Source organism: Theobroma cacao, chromosome 5 (genome assembly GCF_053813885.1).
Source record: "Theobroma cacao isolate CCN51 chromosome 5, ASM5381388v1, whole genome shotgun sequence".
Classification (NCBI taxonomy): domain Eukaryota; kingdom Viridiplantae; phylum Streptophyta; class Magnoliopsida; order Malvales; family Malvaceae; genus Theobroma; species Theobroma cacao.
In genome coordinates this window covers 2,930,096-2,951,383 of record NC_142643.1, presented here as the reverse complement: position 1 = coordinate 2,951,383, position 21,288 = coordinate 2,930,096, and the positions used below count along the sequence as shown (strand labels likewise).

At 35.6% G+C, this 21,288-nt stretch overlaps 3 protein-coding genes across 3 annotated transcripts; all 3 read left to right on the top strand.

Annotated features, from left to right (window-relative positions):
- The first annotated feature begins 3,013 nt into the window (after positions 1 to 3,013).
- On the top strand, positions 3,014 to 3,895 carry LOC18597955 (large ribosomal subunit protein uL11x). The gene has a single exon (XM_007027269.3). The coding sequence runs from the start codon at positions 3,110 to 3,112 to the stop codon at positions 3,608 to 3,610; it is 501 nt and encodes a 166-aa protein (XP_007027331.1). The 5' UTR covers positions 3,014 to 3,109; the 3' UTR covers positions 3,611 to 3,895.
- Positions 3,896 to 12,312: 8,417 nt separating this feature from the next.
- LOC18597952 (aquaporin PIP2-2) lies at positions 12,313 to 14,248 on the top strand. Its single transcript, XM_007027266.3, has 4 exons — positions 12,313 to 12,722; positions 13,052 to 13,347; positions 13,578 to 13,718; positions 13,829 to 14,248. The coding sequence occupies exons 1-4, from the start codon at positions 12,428 to 12,430 to the stop codon at positions 13,946 to 13,948; spliced, it is 852 nt and encodes a 283-aa protein (XP_007027328.1). The 5' UTR covers positions 12,313 to 12,427; the 3' UTR covers positions 13,949 to 14,248.
- A 3,069-nt stretch (positions 14,249 to 17,317) lies between these two features.
- On the top strand, positions 17,318 to 19,762 carry LOC18597950 (V-type proton ATPase subunit G-like). The gene is made up of 4 exons (XM_007027264.3): positions 17,318 to 17,477; positions 18,449 to 18,542; positions 19,020 to 19,120; positions 19,358 to 19,762. Exons 1-4 carry the CDS (start codon positions 17,355 to 17,357, stop codon positions 19,499 to 19,501), a joined length of 462 nt encoding a protein of 153 aa, XP_007027326.3. The 5' UTR covers positions 17,318 to 17,354; the 3' UTR covers positions 19,502 to 19,762.
- Positions 19,763 to 21,288: the final 1,526 nt, after the last annotated feature.

Sequence of the window (21,288 nt, the reverse complement as noted above, 5' to 3'; positions counted from 1 at the left end):
CTCACACTTAAAATTCCTAAATTACCGTGGAAGGACACGTTGGGAACTATAAAAAAAAGTTTGAAGAGTTACTGATTTTCAGAGCACGAAATGACACGTAAGATAAATGTTTTGGGTGGGACCGTACATTGAATAATTGATAGTGGATAAAGAATTTATCCAATCAGACCAACCAGGAGACATGTGGACCAATCAGGCCGCTCCTTTAATCACTGCAATTTCATAGGACTGTACACACGCTTTCAGTGGACTGCAAGTCCAGAAGCGTGGGGTCCACTTTCCATCTCCGTTAATTAAAAAGATCTGAACGTCCATATCTTGACACGTCATTTATGGCAATTTTTTTCCTATCCTGGAATTTTCGCGAGGTCTTTTATTTTTGTCGCGATGTGCAAGTGACGTGGCAAGTCACGACAACGAGGTGACCCATGATGCACACGTGTCCTTAGGTAGCTATATGATATTGAAGGTTATTAAGTTTAAAAGATGTTTAGGTAGAAAATAAAAGGAAATATTACAAAATTTGAAAAAAAGGATTAATTCGAATAGCTTCAGTTTGAGAATTTAAATATTTAACTTTTAAAATTTGTTAAGTCATTATTTTTTTTATTTTCACATGATATTTTATAAAATTCTTAAATTATTTTTAAAAAATTAAATAAATATTTGTTTTTATTATGTTCAATTAAATTAATGTATTTTACATTTTTGAATTTGGATTTTCATAAACAATGGAGTAAGTTTTCCTTTTTTTTTCAAAAGATGTTAATTATTAAATCATCATATCTTCATCTTCTAGAAAAATAAAAATTTTCAAGGGAAGAGAGGTTATTAAACTATATTTAATCATGAATTGTGTTGTCAACATCATATAATTGAAAATTTGGAATAGCCCCATCAAACAATTCGGTTATATATTTAATTACTTTGAAAACATTTTTGTTTTTCACATGGAAGCAAAAAGCATCCTTGATAATTAGTATTTTTCCTTAAAGTCCAACAACAAATGGGCATTCATGGGTCATTACTTTCTTTTTAGTCTGCATGCTTTTTCTGTAACTAGTCAATAATGTTTAGAGGCAAAGTTCCTCTTACCTTCTCTTTTTCAACTTTGTTGAACTTGTAATCACCCCTACATATACAAATTTACGTTAATTAGGGGTACAAAATATTTAGCTTTAATTAGGTGAGGCATAGGTTCATGTGTCATTGAATTCTAAAGTTTTGTGTGTTCTATTTGAATTCAAATTAAATGTTTTTTTTTTTCGAGTGATGCATGCATGTGTCTAAAGAAACGTTTTATTTGCGAATGAAGAAAAAAAAAATCTTGTTCTAACTTCAATAATTCTTTGACTCTTCACGAATATTACCTACTTAAGTTTGAATGTGTTACGTTTTTTTAAAAAATGTCTAATCAAAATCTTCATACATATCATGCAATTAATTCAAAATATGTCACGACTTTTTAAAAAAATCTAATTAAAACCTAAAATTAATAGTACGAAGTAATAACGTAATTTTTTATGCATATCATGCAATTAATTCAAATATGTTATGATTTTTCAAAAAATATCTAATCAGAATCCAAAATCAAGATAAATTTACTAAAAAATTAATGATAAGAAGTAATAATGCAAATCTTACTAATATTTTATGAGTCAATAAGATAATGTAACATTTGGACTAGCTGGTATACTAGAGCTTGGTCCGAAGCAAAGCTTCAACTTTGTTGAATTTTCTAAGGCCAAAGTCTATTATCCCTAAGCTAAAATCAACAAGGATATCGATAGCATTAATAATACAAAGAAAACCCCGATGCATAAAAGTTAATACGATCACCTTTGGATTAAAATAAAACCTAGGCATGCATGCATGGGATGTTGTATGATGAGCTAAAATCTTGTGAAAATCTTATTTTAAATAGCATTTAAACGTTCATTGGATAGAAGGAGACTATAATAGATGCAATGGCCTAATAATGTTGATCTTGGGATTGTATATATTTTATTTTCTTCAAGATTATCTTTGCTTTGAATATTACATAGAATCTATCTTTATATATCTTGTAAGAAATTACTCCCCCTCACCCTCTTTTTTAATGTAGTTAAGTGGGTTATGTCTCATAATGGAGTTCCCTGGAGGATTAAAGGATGCATGTGGCATGTCTAGAGATTCTTTATCAAATGGTAGGGTTCCCATATGTTTTTTCTTTTTTAAAATTTCCAAATCCACACACAAACAAAAAGGAGAAAGAATCCCCTTTTTCTTCCATGTTGTGGATTAAGCCATTTCTAGTCCATCAAGGCACAATTTGGAGTCAAAAGAAGGTGCTTTATGGTACCTTAAACGTCTTGTTGCGGACATTGTCATAACCCAACCTTTAGCTGCATAAAACATCTAGATTCTCAAGGGGATGATTCAGGCCCGAGTAGTAGGCCGCAATAATGTTGAATGCGGATTCGATTGTTAAGAGGTACCCGCACCAGGAACCTAATTATGTGCTCTTCCTTCATTTTAACTTTAAAAACCTATTATAAAGCCTTTTTCACTTTGGGTAGCAAGGGTAATATATAAAAAGTTCTTTTAGGCTACTAGCTTTGAGAAGCTTCTTCTTCTTCTTTTAGCCCCGTAAACATTTCATATTAAGATTTAAAATATTTGTCATTAACATTTATATTGTCTACAAAGATTGTAATTTAAAATTCTAGACTATGCACGGGCCTCTTGCTACCTCTCTTTTTCTTTTTCTTTTTTGACCTCCACGTGGCTAAAAGGAGGAAACTCTTTTAGAGCTTTCTTTTACTTATGTAATAGATTTCATGGGCTAAAGTTATCATATTCATTTGGGCTTTGAAAAAGTCTCATTGCTAAATTAAGTGTTGTGGAAAACCAATTGGCTAGCCCAACAGGCCATTGAGAGCCCGGAAATTTTCCCTAAAGCCCAGGACTATTTGGTCATTTCGCAAACCCAACACACCAAAAACCCTAATTCCCTACCCCTTAAAACTCCTCGGCACTCTCCATTTTCATTTAGCCTCCGCCAAAAGCCCAGTTTTGCTCTCCTTATCCTTTAAAATCTTAACCCTAGCCCCCGCAGTAGCCGCCAACCATGCCACCAAAGTTCGACCCGACCCAAGTGGTCGACGTCTTCGTTCGAGTCACTGGAGGCGAAGTCGGAGCTGCCAGTTCCCTCGCACCCAAAATCGGTCCTTTGGGTCTCTCCCCCAAAAAAATCGGTGAAGACATCGCCAAAGAAACCGCCAAGGATTGGAAGGGCTTACGTGTCACCGTCAAACTGACCGTCCAGAACCGTCAAGCCAAAGTCACTGTGGTTCCCTCTGCCGCAGCGTTAGTCATCAAGGCATTGAAGGAGCCCGAGAGGGATCGTAAGAAGACAAAGAATATTAAGCATAATGGGAACATTAGCCTCGATGATGTGATCGAGATTGCGAAAGTGATGAGGCCCAGATCCATGGCTAAGGATTTGAGAGGAACTGTGAAGGAGATTTTGGGAACTTGTGTTTCTGTTGGGTGTATGGTTGACGGGAAAGACCCTAAAGATCTGCAGGAGGAGATTTCTGAGGGAGAAGTTGATGTTCCCTTGGAGTAAACAAAAAAAAAAAAAACAAAAGAAAGTGAGGGTTTTTGGTTTATTATTGTTTTTTTATGTAAGCTTCTTTTATAAGTTTTTGGATAATTTTTCAAAAAGATGATGATTAAGTCTCCTAAGGGGTTTAATGATGATGAAATTTGTGGAGGGTGGTGGTGGTGGGGTTTATATTTTGAATGAGGAGATGTATGCTTTAAATTTTGCTTTTAGGTTATTCTGCTTATCGTGGAACGAATATTGGGATGGAATCGTAATTTTGATAATTGCATTTTCTGATGCACTTAATTTGCGGACGTGTTTGATGATTTGTTGATTGTGTAGTAGGGTTTTTGAGTTCTGTGGTGATTGATTCTTATTCTGGTGCTTTTAGTATTGCCCTGGCTTATCATATGTGATGTTGTTGATGTTTTTATGGATTACTGATAACATTACTGCCTATGGTTTCCTTTTTAATGTAGTAATGTAGAGGAAGGGGGGGGGGGGGGGGGGGGGGGGGGGGGGGGGGGGTTTGGTATAGAAGCCTCGCTTTGGCCAATAATTAGCATGTTGCCTTTTTTGTCTATTTAAATTTATGCCCTTTGATTGTGCTATGTCTTGTTTCTTGAATGTGTTCAAGGCTGATAGAATAAGATTGTGTTTTGAAGAACCTTAGCTGTTCTTTATCATTACTATTGCGGAATCACTTTTGCTCGGGCAGAGTAGTTGATCAGACTTTTAAGAAGCTTAGCTGTCTGTTATGATCTTAAGTTTCAAGTGGAGGTCTAGGGGGCAAGAGACCTCTCCAGTGAGTAGTATTTCCAGCTAAGCTGTTGGTTATTTTAAACTATCGACTTTTGAAGCTTATTGTGGGTCAATCTTTTTGGCTAATATGGCATTCTTGTTGATTTCTTTTTCACTTTTTGCATGAAATTGGTAGAACTTATTAGTTGAATATGTCACTTGATAAGTGTTGGATACTAAGTTGTTGGTAATGTATCAGAATGCAGATAGTTTTGGGAGGAAAAGCTTCCATGAAAATGGTTGGACTTGTAGCTTCCTTATTTGCATTGGGGAATATCCTTGTGGCATCAAGATTTTTTGTCTTGTTTTTCTTACACCAATCAGGAGGATCAGTCAGTCACTTCACTAGCAAATAGTGTCCATATGGAATCATGGAGTCATTTTCTATTCCCTATTTTATAGTTCATAGAACTTGACCCAAAATTAGGTATATGCATGGTATTTGGTGCTGTCACTTTATAGTATCTTGTTTGATCATATTTAGGTTGAGTTTGGTGCTTGTTAAGATAAACTTGGCAACTTTTTATATATATAAAAAAAAGTGTTGATTAAAATCTTGAGAAGATAATGATTTATGAGAAATGTGATCTGAATTTTCAGAATTAACTATGTGTGATGCAAGGAGATTTGCATTTTTTATAATTAAATTTGTTTTCAATTAATTAAGTTTTGGTAGGCAATTAATTAGTTTATTAATTGAATGAGATTTGTACTTGTGATAATTAAATTAGTTTAGCTCGGCCAACATGTTAATGAAGAAAAAGAGTCGACCTTGAAAGATGGATTTAGTTATCCATAAAAGTAAAAAAGAAACCTTTAATCTCCCTCATAATTAAGACTGTTGAAAGCCTACTATAAAAGTTGAAGAAAGCAACTTTTTATTTGTGGTAAGGACTAATGACTTGGGAGACAATATGGACAGCCTCGTATTCCTCTCTAATCAAGGTCTAAATGCCTCTTGTGTTGCAAGGATAAAGAGTTTCACATTTTGATTAACTTTTCATCTTTCATGATGTTTGAGTAGGGGTACAAATTTGATGGAACAAAAAATTTTTGACAAGTGTCTATTTGGATACTTGTAATGTAAAATATGTTAGCCCTGTATTAAACAAAGGGTAAAATTAAACACTATCAATGATTAAAAAAAAAATTAAAAACTCTTTACCCAATTCCTTATCTTTTCATGATTTTTGTTTTGTCTTTGATTAATAAGATTAAAAGTTAAAAAATGATTTTTAATGACTTATCACTTTTTTGTTAATTTGAAAGGTTACCTCTTTGCTCCATACAAACTTAATGTGAACCACAAAATGCATCATTTGAATGGCAAATGAAGATGAAGCATTTACAATCAGAATCATTCAGTAGTTAAGTGTATATCTAGTGATGGTGCAATGGTAAATGGATCGCACAAACCTGAGCTGGTCTCATTAATCTTTAATTTCTTGAGTTAGCTGACATCGCCCATGAAACTCTTTCTCTTGAAGCCAAGCCAAGGCCGTTCCATTCGAAAACTGGACGACCAGCTCCATCATGGCAGCCTGTACTCAAGGGCACAATCTCAGATAAGTGTGAACAAGCCGCCTTCTTGAATTTGGCGGATGCCCGCGACAATTTCCCTATCTTTTAATTATGTTGATTGGTCTATATTTTTACTTGAGCTGCTATCTCTTAGCTTTTTGTTCTTGATCGAGTCAAGATCTTCAAGCTATAGCTTTGATTGCGGTAATTCGAACATCCTTTATGCTAGGGTAGGCTTTCCAGCTATGTATTGATTCCCACTAACACCATCAGTATTAAGTATTTTTTTCAATGATAATACTTAATTTTACTCTTTGTTTGTATAGAGGGTTTTTGAACACGGGGCTAACCTATTTTACATTATGAGCATTAAGTTGACACTCGTCAAAAATTTATTCGTGGGGCAGGTAAGGAGAACAGAAGATTTTTGTTCAATGCGGGCATGAGACAATCACAAATCATTCACAAATCACACGGTGATGCAAAAAATGGAAACAGCTGCTTACAGTTTTACAATGAAGAATATATGATTATACATCCAAAGACTTTGCAAGGAGTAATCCTTCCTTAAACAAGCCGCATAGTTGTGCAAGACAATGTACATGAACCCCTTCTTCAACCAGTAGCCTAAACTATCACTGGCATTCCTCTACCGGATGCAGGTCCATATATATATCAGCCCCATTGACAACAGTCTGTTTTAAAAACAAATCAATTCTATGGAGAAGGATCGAGTTGCATTTCTAGTGTCAGTACTTGTTTCAAAGGCTGAGGCCTCTCTTTGGTTTTCTAAAACCTTTTCATGGCTGGTATTGAGAACCTCTATTTAGACCCCGAGTCCTTTTCTATTTTTGCGTACGAATGCTGGAACTTACCCTGGAATCAGCGCTTGTAATTCCCCTGGAAGAATGCCAATAATGTTGGTGAAATAAATACGTTTGCCTCCAAGATTTTCACACGTATCCTCTCCGGAATGTTCTTTTTTCTTTCGTAGTAAAAGAAACCGTGTTTGAACAATGTACACATGGACTGCGGCCTACCATCAATCTGGCCTATGACTCAACCCTCCTTTGTTTCCTTGCTTGGATATTTTTGGCTGTCTTTTTCATCCTTCCCTATTTAAGCTCTGTTGGCATTCACATTCTCCTCAAATTGCAATTGATTCCTCCTTCTCTCTTTGTAAAACCCACAAAAAGCCTTTTTGAAAGTCCTCCCCAGGTGTTTTGACATATCTCTCTTCTTCCCAGGAACAGGAGGAAGAGAGGAGTTCATTGTTAACCCTTGTTAATCGTCAATAGATAGTATTAAGACAACAATAACCTTTTCTTTCAGGCTTCTTTGATGGCTAAGGGAAGTAGGAAAATGTATAACTGGATTGAAGTAGCTCCAGCTCCTATTATTTACCCGCAAAAGCCTTCCAATTCTCCTGGTTTGGAGACCATTGTTGAAGATGTTGCCGAGGAATATGATGACAATTCATAATTCCAGGATTCTGCTGAGTGCACCTGAATTCCTCGAGACTTGTTAGCATCTAAAGGAATGTTCCGATTGGCCCTTTACCGGAACAAATGGTTCATTTAAGTAATGAGGAGAAGCAACCAAAACGAGTCTGAAAAGGACATGACTGCATCATCATCCATGAAGGATTGAGAAAACTAAGTACTCCTTAAAGCAGCAATGTACTGTAAATTTTGTAGATTAGTTTTCCTGTTATTCTGTACATATTCTCTTCCATCGAAAGAAAGTAAATAATTTCATTAATTAAATTACTGTCTTGCTCTCAAATATTCCCTTATGTCATCATCCTGCAATCATCTTGAGAATTGCATGATTAACATTTCCAGGCTGAAACTTTGACACCCAAGAAAGCTAATTCTAAATTTCTAACTATAGGATTTGATCCAATTTGCACTTCAAAAGAAAAAATGAAACCAATTGATGATAAGTTTATTCCTTATAAGTATAAATTAAGTTAATTAAAATGGCTTTGAAAAGCCATACCGGCATAACTCTGCCAATATCTTCCCAATCCCTATACATAGCATTATCATCCATCGTTTTTCCTGTTAGTTTCTCTCCCTCTATGTCTTTATATCTGTCAAATCTAATGCTATCTTTATTAAATTTCCAACCAAAGCTTTTGTCAGAAGTCAAGCGCCCTCTCATCTCAACGTGTTAAATGTTAAATTTGAGAAGGTAAATGATGTGCTGCAGGGAAAATCTCGAGGTCTGGTTCGTCATTTGATAATCAAGTCAATCTTCTGAATGGGGGACACGTGCACCGATTTTAACTCGTGGCTTTGAGTGAAACAAATGGAGCTAATTAGGGTGGTAGCTTTTGAAAACTTGCCGCGTCGTCCCTTTCTTTTCTTTCAACTCGGAAATAATCTGTCCTGACCATAAAGTTACATCCAACCAATTGTATGGTAGTTTTGCTTACCATGTGCACTCGACAAGTGTTTTCCACATTTGTCCCATGCTTCTGACAGGGCCTTTACTTAATTACTTGATCTTCCGTATTTTCCACATGGCTTTAGCTTAAAGGGTAGGCAACCTCTCCATTCCCATTCTTCTTGTCAATAATTTGCTTATTTTAACTCATTATAAGAACCACCCACCACACCCATTCACCACTCAAACCAGTTCCAGTCTACATCCAGCAAAGTCCATAATCTTGCAGACAAGTTCCAGTTCCAGTTCCAGGTTTTATCTTTTCCACTGGTCTCTCTTTCAGCCGGTAAAAGGAAAGGCTTTGTTATTCTGCAATGGCAAAGGAGATTAGATATCTGAGTGCTTGGATTGAAGTGGCACCAGCCCTTGTCATTTCACCTCTCAGAACGTCAAATTCTCCAGTGTTGGAGACAATCGCAGAAGAAGAGGCTGAGGAATCGGATGACGACTAAGAAATTAAATTTGGATTGCAGTTTCCTTTCTTGTGAATCCTGAGGTCATAAATTGTAACTTTTGTGGTGCTAACACGTCGACAGAATGTTCTTTCTGAAAACAACTCGATCCATTTTGTTTTATTTGCTCCATTGCAATTCTAGTCTTATTTTCCTTGATTTCATTGCTTCTTTTGTTACTAGTTTCCTAGCAGGCTTGTTGCAATGATTTGCCACAGAGCCAACACCAAATTATTATGGCATTAATGATCTCGCTCGTGCATTAATGTCCCGGTACTAGTTGGCTAATACTGTGGGCAATTCTAATAGATTCCAGGCTGATAATTGGCATTGGCCTTTTTTGTGGTTTGATCTGCCCAATCTTTTCCCATAAGGAATCTCATAGGAGGACAACCTTCAATGAGACAAGGAATGACTAGTTAAGAAAGAAACTCTTTTCTCCTTGCATGTGGTTCAGTTTCTTGGCAATATCTGTGGGGATTAAACTTGTGTTCTGTTAATAATTGGAGTCAAATAAAAGCTCGTGAAGACAGCTAGATTGAACTTGTAATCATCAAGTGGCATGATTTTGAAACAAAAAAAAAATGTTGAGAAAAGAGGGCCATATGCTTCCAATTGAGTTGGACACATAATGAGTAGTTAAGTGCAGCTTCTGGAGAAGACCAAACCAACTACATTCTTCCAGGGAAATGTAGAGCATTGCATCTTGGAACAACTCGAAACTGTCTTAATTATTTGATGGGGTTTACTTTTCCACCTTTCTTTGAGAAATGAAATGCATGATACACGATGTTCAACACACGCGCATGTATAATTTCTCTTTCAAAGTGGCAAAAGATAAAGCAGGGAATAAAGTAAAAAGGTTAAACTCCCATTTTCCCACATATTTCTTCCTTTTCTATAATGGAGTTGGTAAAAAACAAAAAATACTTCTCCATGTGTAGTAATTATAGGCAATGAATTAGAAACGTAATTAATTGTAGGCTTTGACTAGGTAAATATATGAACCAAATAATAAATATGGAAAAACGTACATATATTTTTTTCTCACCATATTTTTTTAAGGTCATTCATAGAATGAAAAAAAGTAGTTTTTTTTATTCTTTCAATTTTAACTGATGAGTTACTCATGGAGTGATATATAAAAGGCATATTTGTTAAGAAAAATTTTAAATTATTTTAAATCAATATTTGTTTTTATATGATGTTCAATCAAACATTTTTATTTTTATTTTATATTAAATAAGTTTTTACAATTAATAATTAATTAATTATTATTAATCAAACGTCACTTGTCATTTAAAAAAATATTAACAATTGTTATATACTTCTAACTTTATTTTTTTCTCTTATGAATTTTTTATTTATATTCTCTGGTTCTATATGGAAATGCAGTGTATCATGCACATAATGTTAAGATATAAAAAACATGCAATGTATATATCATATACATTATGGTAACATATACAAAGTCGTATTTTAATAAAAATTGACTACTCAATAGATAAATTTTTAATCTCAATGTAAATAATTTTAAATACCCTTCTTTTTAACATTTATCTCGAATGGTCCATTATCTTTGTCATACCACCCTACCCAATATAATTTTGGACTTTTCTTTTTGACCAAAAAAAGGTTGGGGCCGTATTATCGGCTACGAAAAAATGTTGGGGAAGAAATATTATTTGGCACATGATGAAAGATCAGAAGACGACAACCGACCATGCTAATGGGCTATCAACGGCTAAAACCCCAACTTCGTCTTTGAAAACAGACTATTTGACACGTGGCTTAACGTAAGCCAGGAACATATTCTAATATTTCTTCCCTATTGCTTGGACTGTGGCCCAAGACTATGGGGATGATTATTGATTAGGGATAAGCACAGCGATTTTTGTTTAAACAAAATATATTAGTGTAGTATAAGTGAGAAATGATTGGTGGCGGCTGTTTAAAATACAACGTGGCAGGACAAGAGTGGTTGAGTCAATCAGCGGCGGTGGTGGGTGGGACCAAGTTGAACTGGACGGTGCTGGTGAAAGGAACACTGATGAGTCGGTACACCAATTTAGGCACGCGCACCGTCACACCCCGGCACACCATTTCATGTGATTCTTGCTGTCCAAATACTGCCTTGGAGGGGATGGTCCCATCAGATTGAAGACACGTGGCGAATTATGAGCCAGTTAACAGGAACGGTAATGTTTTACCTTACCTGCCGCTTTCATCAGTGTTCGCCAGATCAAACGACGCTGCATTCTTCACATTTTATTTGGCCTTTTCCGAAGGAGAAAGTCTTGTATTTCCTTACGTAACCACACCTTTTTTTATTTTGGCCCATCAATCATCATTGCAATGAAGGACAATAATAGTAATAGTGGTGCTACAGTGAAAGATTAGTATTTTTTGCAGTGGAAGATCCACTATTCAAGTTAATTAATGGGTTAATATTAACTAAGTAACCACCAATCTAATTAAAATATTCATGATGTAAAATACATTGTTGCTTATGGATTAATAAAATGAAGAAGTAAGAAGCTAAATTAATTATCTTATCTGTTCACTTTTTATATGTTTAAGAACAAAGAGAGAGATTGACTCCAACAATACCTGCCAAGTATATACTGTTTCTTTGATAGGGGGCCCATTTTAATATGCCTAGAGCAGTTAGAAACATAGTATTAGTAATAGTTAAACATGATTATCAATTATCCGTATTGAAACACATATGAATTATATATATATATGGTTTATAATAGTAAGGAGGATGTCTGTAACAATTTATTTTACCCGGATTTTTTGTTAATAGATAAAATAAACACGATGACAAATAAATGCTAGATCAATTAATTGTATTATTTTTTTTAATAAAATTTCTTTATTTTGATTTGGTGGTTCGCTTAGTTTTTTTTTCTATTTTTGCGTCACATGTTTAGTAATTTTTTAATTAGAATTTAAGATTTAAGGATTAAAATTTTTGATTGATTGTATATAAAATTAAATACACAAAATTATAAAAAGAGATACTAAACAAGACATCAAATGAATTTCTATTCAACTTTCTTACCATAATGAAAATATAAAACTAGCTTCCACTTTATAAATGCAACTACATTTGGTGCTGCAATGTAATTGCTTAGGTAGACATCATATGGAACTTGATCATGATTCAAACTTCACACCCACTTTCATAAAGTAAAATTACATTAAATGAACTTGGATTTTTCTCAACAAATTCAAAGCTGGAACTTTTAAGACCTAAGTGGGCTATAATCATATTGTTTTTAAGAATTACAAGCGACCTGAACTACCTTGCAAAGTAGTGGCCAAATCACGGGGAGCCAGGGAATCAAAGTCCATGAGTAAACACTCACCCTTGGTGGGGTCACGGACAGGGAATCAAACCATACTTTTGTAATATGGGGCGGCAAAGCCAAGCTGATTGACACTCACTCAACTCTCTCACCTCACCCCATATATACCCCCACTCCACTTCTCCATGCTTCCCATCACAAAAATTCTTTAAAGAAAGATAAACAAACAAGGCTCTCCTCCAAGCTTCTATCTTCTCTTTGATCACCTTGTCATTGAATTTTCTTAGCGCAAAGAGGCCATGGCTAAGGACATTGAGGTCGGTGGTCAGTTCCAAGCCAAAGACTACCATGATCCTCCGCCAGCTCCGTTGGTCGACGCGGAGGAGTTGACAAAATGGTCCTTTTACAGGGCTATAATAGCTGAGTTTATTGCCACGCTCTTGTTTTTGTACATCACTGTGTTGACAGTGATCGGATACAAGAGCCAGATTGACAAGGGTGGTGATGAATGCGGTGGTGTTGGCATTCTTGGCATTGCTTGGGCTTTCGGTGGCATGATCTTTATCCTTGTTTACTGCACTGCTGGCATCTCAGGTAAAGTATAAGTGTCTCTCTCTATCTTTTTCTCTGGGTAATTGATCATATCTTACTTCTTGGATAAACGGGGTATTTTCCTAAGATCAATGGTTTTGGTTAGCAATTATGACTGACAAGTGACATCTCCCTAAAATATATAGTAACTTTTTCTTAAAGCCAAAAACAGATCATTTGCCAAATCAGTTTTCCAAGAACATGTTCCCACTGAAGTAAAAGATTTTTCAGAAGCAAGAAAGTGTCAAAAAAGGTTTAAGAAATTACAATTAAAATAGGGTAAAAACTGGGTAACTTAGCAGATGGCTAACAGTTTTTGATGAAATATGCAGGGGGGCACATCAATCCTGCAGTGACCTTTGGGCTGTTCCTGGCTAGGAAGGTGTCTTTGGTCCGAGCCATTTTGTACATGGCTGCTCAATGTTTGGGAGCCATCTGTGGGTGTGGGCTGGTGAAGGCATTCCAAAAATCTTACTACAACCGGTATGGAGGAGGAGCCAACAGCCTCGCTGATGGATACAGCACCGGAACCGGCTTGGGCGCTGAAATCATCGGCACCTTTGTTCTTGTCTACACTGTTTTCTCTGCTACTGATCCCAAGAGGAATGCAAGAGACTCCCACGTCCCTGTATGTCTCTAACTCAACCAACTCCACACTTTCTTTTTTCCCTTTTTATCCTCTCAAATTAGGGTACAAATTTCTTAGAAATCTTACTAATTAATTTTGGTTTGATCGCAAAATTCATTGACTTTATGGTTCCTAATTTGAAATCACCATTGGAAGTAGCTAGACATAAAGTGTACAAAAACTTTCCATTTTTTTTGGTTACTAATTTTTTTTCTATATTCTAATTTAAGGTCTTGGCACCGCTTCCCATTGGGTTTGCTGTGTTCATGGTTCACTTGGCCACTATTCCGATCACCGGCACCGGTATTAACCCTGCTCGTAGTTTTGGAGCTGCTGTTATGTACAACCAGGACAAGCCATGGGATGACCAAGTATGAACCTGTCACTCATACAATTGATTTTAATTTTTCCTTAATTTCAAGGCAACCTTTTTGAAGTATTGATGCTTAATGCAACATTTGTTGTGTTTGAATTCTTGCAGTGGATTTTCTGGGTTGGACCTTTCATTGGTGCCGCCATTGCTGCAATCTATCACCAGTATATCCTGAGGGCAGCTGCTGCTAAAGCTCTTGGATCCTTCAGGAGCAGCTCTGCCATGTAAAAAAATATTAAGCAATAATTCTCCAGCCACGAGAGAAGAAAAAAGGTTGCCTTGAAGGAATGAAGTTTTATGTGGTCAAGAGGCTTTAACGGACCATTGAATTTGTAAATTATAATGGAAGGTGTAATGCTCCTCTGCATCATCTAACACTTATTTTTAATGTGCCCAAGTGTTGTCATCATCCCTGTTTTTCTTGCCTATCCTTTTTTTTTCTCTTTGTCTCGGTGTCTCTTTGTTGTCTTTGAAAATTTTATCATCGAGTACCTTGTGTGTCTTTATTTGAAAGAGTTCATTTCCCTATCCTTTCTTTCCTTCTTTTTTATCTGGATGGAAAATGACTTGGGGGACTTATAAATGTGGTGAAATTGGCAAATTTATCCATTCAAAAGTGACCTGATCAAGAACAGGAAAACAAGGGCTTTGGATATCGTAACAAACGAATTAGATATTAGCCCTGTTGGTGTTTTCTAGCTCTTAAGTCGGTGGCAGCTACAGAAAATAACAGTAAACTGGGGGTACTTCAAAGCAATTTAAGTACATAAAACCTATAGTATTGAGAATGATTTTAATCCTGACAACTCCTGTCTAATGTGAAATACTCTACCATGAGGAGGAGATTGGTGAATTTAACTTTCTGGAATAATAGATCATCTGATCTGATTAGCTTATAAACCGCTAAGATGAATCAAGATTATCTGTTTCCAGAGGACTTTCAACTGAACTGTTTCAGAAATGAAGCAAGAGAAACAGCTTTAGGTGCCTCTACCAAAGATAAATGGAAAAAAAAAAAAAAAAGAAAAGAGACAACGAAACATTCATATGGCCAATGCCAGATTCAACAGGGGAAAAATAATCAGGGAGTTCAAATCAGACCAGGTTGCTGTATCATGTCAAGTTTTCAAAATTTGGCATGTGTTAAGTGAGGTGGCATTCCTCATTGTCTCAGGGCACCTTGTCTTTCTCGGAAATTTTTTATAACAAGGAAAGGAATTTAATGGTATTAGCACTCATTTTTGGCAATGCATTAAACTCTGATATTGAGGATTTATTAATGGCAACCTTTCATGATTCCAGCCAGATAATCTATTCATTTAATGCAGAAAACAATGTCACCATGGCATCACCATCAGACAAACTTTAACGAGAATTGAATCCCATTTCTCATCATTTCTTCATGCAACTCTAATTCCTGACTAGAGTTTATATAATGTGGTGCCTTCTAAACTGGGAAATTAAAGAGTTTCATTGCATATCTTAAATCTATAGCTCTTTTGTGCCTTGAAAAAATCCTCGCATTTTTGCAATTTCTCATCGGTTCTGCATAATTTTCCAATAAGCTTCCTTCTCTCCAAGACACCAAACATGCCAAAACAAGCCTCCAAAGTATGTCTCTTTTTGTCTATAGTATTTTCAATTTTAGCAAATCATAGTATTTCTGCAACGACTTCTGAGCAATCTTATGCTCCAGCGGCATCAGAATCTGAAAACAAATCTCTTTCCCTAGAATCTTTACCTTTTCTTCCCAACCCCGACAGTCCAACTACTGAAGCTGAAGCTGTAGCTGAAACTCTCTCTCCAACATATTTTTCTTTTCCTCCTAGCTCCAACATTCCTGATGTTGAAACCAAACCCAACGAAACACTCTCTCAAGAGAATGTTTCTAATCTTTCTAATGCTGATGAACCATCTCTCGAGACCCAAGGTGAGCAAAAGCTCTTTCAAGACCTTGCATCTCCTCCATCCGTTGATGATCCTACACTTGAATCGAACAAAGGTGATGAAAACATCTCCACTTCTCTTTCTCCTTCTAATGTTGATAATTCTGTTCTTGACACCCGAGATATGGATAATCTTTCTCAAGAGAATACATCTCTTCCTCCTTCGAAGGCGGATCCTCCAGCTGTTGAAACCAAAGAGAGTGAAGATCTTTTCCAGGAGAACACATCTCTCCCTCCTTCCCCGAGTGTGGATACTCCTGCTGTTGAAACCAAAGAAGACGAGAATGTTTCTCAAGAGAATTTATTTTCTGCTGAAAACAAAGATAACGAGATACCGTCACAAGAGAATACGTCTGTTCCTTCTTCTTATTCTCCTAATGTGGATGCTACTAGTCTTGAAGAGAATAAATCTCCTGCTGTTGCCCCTGCATACGTCGACAATACTCCAGCTCTTGACACCTCAGACGATGGGAGTTTCACTCAAGAGAATCATTCCCCTGTTACCTATGTTAATACTCCAGCTCCTGAAACAAAAGGGGAGGAAGATATCACCAGCCAGGATTATTCATCAGTTACTCCTCCCAACACAGAATCCCAAAATCCTGAAAATGTACCTGAACTTAATGACTACAGCTCTCTACCAAAAACTGCAGTCCCTGCACCATCAGAGGCAGTCTCATTCCCAGAATCAGACCCCACCATCCAAATGACTCCTTCAAACGATGAAACTTTTGGTTTGGCTCCAACAAGTCATCAGACAATCTTGCCATTCAACTACAGGGCTGAAGATGAGCCTGTTGAACCATATGAAGATGAGGACTCTTGGAATGGAGTGAATGGGGCTGTGGCTGGAGTTCTGGTTGGTGCTTGTGTTATTGGGGTGGGAGGATTTATTTACCAGAAGAGGAAGAATGATAATATCAGAGCACAGTATACGTGCTTGGCCAAGAAAGGAGGGGTTTGAAGCTATTTATATCTAAATCAACTTCCGCAATTCCAATTCTCTGAAGCTCTATTATTTTAGCTTTATGTGTTTTCTATTTCCACCATAGAATTTAGGTTGGATTGTCTAAGCAGCGGAACTTCCTGTGTGGTGAAGATGGAGAAGAATGCACCACTTGAATGCCATGGAGATTTGATACAGGAGTTGGTGATTTGCTCGGTTATCTACTAAAATTGGGAACGTTGAACGTTTATCATAAGTTGAATAAATATGGGATACTACATACTTGCAAAGATATTCTTTCTTAATTTATTGTTCATATTTATGTTTTAAGTTCATTTAAGCAATAGTCATAAAGGGCAAAATTTAACACTATATTTTTGCACTCATTTTGATATTTTGACAATTGTGGTTAGTAATATATTTTTTTATTTGAAAAAAGAAAATTTGAACCTTACTTTTTAAATAGAATCATGCATTAATTAGATGAATTATTCATCTAAATGTTGGGGTATAATTTTTTATTATTTGTTAAGCTTGAAAATATGAAAAAAAATTTCTTGTAAATAAGCATTACTACCATTGCTTTAACCACAATGAATAATGAATTTGCCAAGCATAAAAAAAAAAAAAAAAAAAAAGAGTCGAATTGAGCCCCAAATCCAAATTCTGGCTTATATGTAGGGCAAAAGCAATGGAAGCATTACCAACCAATTATAAAAGCCCTCGTGGAAATCAAAACGACATGGTTTACCTCGGTTCTCTTTGTGATGCTAACAGTTTATTTTCCTCCCTTGCATCAGTCAAACAAGCGTCCTTCAGTTTTGCACTGAAATCTTCAGACAAAAATCTAGACACTCTTTTCAAGGTAACCCAAAATTTTTCCCTTTTTACTTCAGTTTTTAATATCTTCGTTATAATTCATATGGGGTTTTATTCTGCTCTCTGCCTTGCCAAAAGATCAAAACGATATGTTCTGTTATAGTGTTATTCATGGGGAGAGAATAGAATTCTGTGAAAGATCAAACTAAGAAAGCAGAAAGCAGAAAAGCAGAGATCCTTTTTTTTTTTTTTTTTAAGTCTTTTCAGTTTAATTTTAATTGGATTTGGTTGGTGGGTTGTTTTTAGATTTTACTTTGAAGTCTTTTTGTTCCTCTAAATTGAATTGGTGAAGTCTTTTGGAAAAGCCTCTTAGCTATAAGAGGATATAAGGTGTTGATGGGATTCGAGGAAAGATCTTTGATTTAACTTTATTTTGTCTAAGCCTTAAATAATTAGTTTTAAATTTTGTGTTGTATCCTATGAGGATTTGAATCTTAACTGTTTCTTGGAGGTTAAAGTTTGCATCTTGCTCAGGACCCTTGTGCAAAATGTAGCTATAGTTCTTCCTGTGAAATGAACTTTCCAGGCATACTAAAAAATTTTCTTGTAACAATAAAATTAGAGTTTAGGTACTAGACTTTGTGGTAAAATTGAGTTTATGATGTCCCTTCTATTGAGAACTTAACATAAGCCTAATAGATTATAGGTTAGAGCTATAAGCTTGCTTCTGTTGAGTTTATCAATATGATTAGCCCTGGTCTGTAATAGTTTATCTTAACACTCTGATAAGCCTGGAATCCAAATTTTCTTTTTTGACATCTACACTCATGAACTTTTGAGTTTGTGTTTAGTTTAACCTGTTGGGATTTATTCATTTCATGTGCTCCAAATTTAATTCTTTCAGACCTCAAAGTACCTTAATGGTTATGAGTGGGGTTCTCTGCCTGCCAGACTATACAATTATACTGTTATAATCAATCTTGTCTTGAAAGTTATTTTGGGCTTTTGGCATTGTAGGAAATCATGGAAGCCAGTAGGGGTCAAGGTGGAATTCAGCAGTTGCTTGCCGCGGAACAAGAAGCTCAGCATATCGTCAATGCCGCCAGAAATGGTAACCATTCTATGTGTTGTTTTTGACAGATTTTCAGATTGGACAGTTTGAAGTGATTTACCTGGATTTGTTTTGATATATTGTTATCTCTTTTTGTTCATTTGTATGTGAACTATGCCTGCAAGACTTGGTGTGAATATATTTGAGGCTTTCTTCTCATATGCCTGAACTTTAGAAGGAGAAAGAATAAGAAAAGAAAATTGTCCTCTTCATGAGCTCTATGGAAGAGTTGGCTGTATTATTTTCTCGTGATGAATTGTGTGTGTGTGTGTGTATGCAGCTCATAATTTACATGATAATTTTATGACAATGTGTGCACTCTGACATGCGTGTAATTGCTTTTCCATACATGATTTTTGGTCTTTTCGAAGTGTATGGTCTCAAGAATTCTTTTTCTTGGTTCAGTTTTATAATTTTTCATTTTTAGCTCTGAACTAATTTCCCTTGTTTCCTTATTGCCTTGGTATCTACCTTTAGCAAAGATGACTAGGCTGAAACAAGCCAAGGAAGAGGCTGAAAAAGAGATTGCTGAACATCGAGCTCAAGCGGAGGAGGAGTTCCAGAGGAAAGTTGCTGAGGTAAAACATCTTGAGTTTTAAACTAGAGCCTAGCATTCTGACTTTTCTTTTTGTAGCTTGTGAAGTTTCTATTCATCAATTTCTTGAGATTGCTAATGAGGATTGGAAGCTTGTCTCCTCACCTTGCATGTTTATAGCATCAATTCCTTCTCTTAAGCTGCAAGGTTTTGAGCTGTGAAGTCCTTTATAGATTTGTTACCTCTTTCTTTCTGATGTTGTCTTGTGGTCATCAAACAGAGCAGTGGAGATTCAGGTGCTAATGTGAAGCGGCTTGAGCAAGAGACAGAAGCAAAGATTCACCACCTGAACCTTGAGGCTGCAAGAATATCAGATGATGTTGTCCAAATGCTTCTCAAGCATGTGACAACTGTGAAGAATTAAGCCCCTTGACATGGCAAACAGTCAAAATCTGTTATACCAGTTTTTTTCCCTTGGTGTGGTTTATCCTAGGCCATAGCCTCCTCAGTGTTGTAGCATTTGCCTTGTTCTGTTCACTTAGTTTAAACTGTGCACGGCAAATTAGATCTTTTTATTGTCGGACAAAGCACTTCAAGAATATGTTCGCCAACTGATTTGCCCAGCATTTGTCACCATCTAATTCTGTAGTGGGGAAAAAGAGCAATAAAGTTTTATTTATGTTAATATGTTTGACATTTGAACTTAAATGTATAGTTATGATCAGATTCTTATGTACCCAAACCATTTGTTTTTACAGTATCATACAAAGAAGACTGTTTCCGTAAGGGGCATCAGGAATAGGAAAGGCCCCTGTAGATAACATACATCCTGTAGAACTCAAGTATCGGATCTGTCAAAGAAGGCAAAACCAAGAAACAGAGTTCATATGGAAGCTTGGCGAAACTGGCGAAACCAAATGGAGCTCATGATCGGGGCCTGGCGAAACTGGATCGCTTGCTACATCTAAAGCCTAGTAACTGTATTGAGAAAGGAAAAGAATGAAAAACAAAAAAGTGTTCATATGGAAGCTTCAATTATTCATTCCACATGAAATTCTGAAAGAAAATGTAGGTTAAACAGATCAGTCATCTGGTGTCCATTGACTCACATTTCATTGTTTTCTTCAATTTTCGATTTACATTGATCATTATGCAATTTGAAATTCTTCCATAGCTACGCAGGAGGCAGCTGGATGCGAACTTAGGCTCCCAATTGCTTCTTTCTCCACCCGAGGAGCCTTTGGCACATATCAGGACCTTGGTTGCTTCCAACCCGATATATATATTAGGCCCTCCTTGTAAGCCTACACAAAGCAAAATGTTTCCTCTCACCTTTTCATGTAAACTTTTTGCTTCTTTACAAACAAGGATATTAATAAAAAAAAAGCATAATGCTCAGATCTTTGAAATTATTCAAGAATATTCAAATAGATCTTTATTTTTTTTATTATGTTCAATTAAATCTTGTATTTTTATTTAAATCAAATAAACTTTTATTATTAATGTTTGATTACTTGTCATTGATAAATATACCACTTATCATTTCAAATTCACATTACACTATAACGGCATTGATGTGAACGGTAACAAATACAACATAATTATATTATCATGTCAAATTAGTATGTTATGTCATTATTAATTATAATACATCAATTTATCACATCATAATCAATTATGATATTTTAACATACTACATCAACATCACACGATATAAAATAATAAATGATATTTTGATTAAATTAAAAATTAATCATAAAAATTTGTTTGACTCAAAATAAAAAGTATAATGACTTATTTAATTTAAAATAAAAATATAAAAATTTGATTGAATGTAATAAAGGTATAAAAACTTACTTAAAGTTTTTAAAATAATTTAAAAAATTTTTTATATTATGTCAAAAAGAAATGAATACCATGCCTTTTGACTCTTTCTACAATTTCACTGCCAAGCCCAAGCAAGGAAAAACCACAGCAGCTCGTTAACATGAACGCTGCCTATTGTTGGAATGAACAATAAAGTAATGAATAATAAAGTACATTGAAAACAAAGTAGCATACATTACAGATATGAACATATTATATATGGATCTAAAGCAACATAGTAAGGGACGGTGAATTCAAATGGGCTAGAGTTAGAACAAGGGGATGAACAACAAAAAGAAAGAGAAGTGGAAAGGTATCAACCTATGTAGCTTGCTTCTGGTGCTT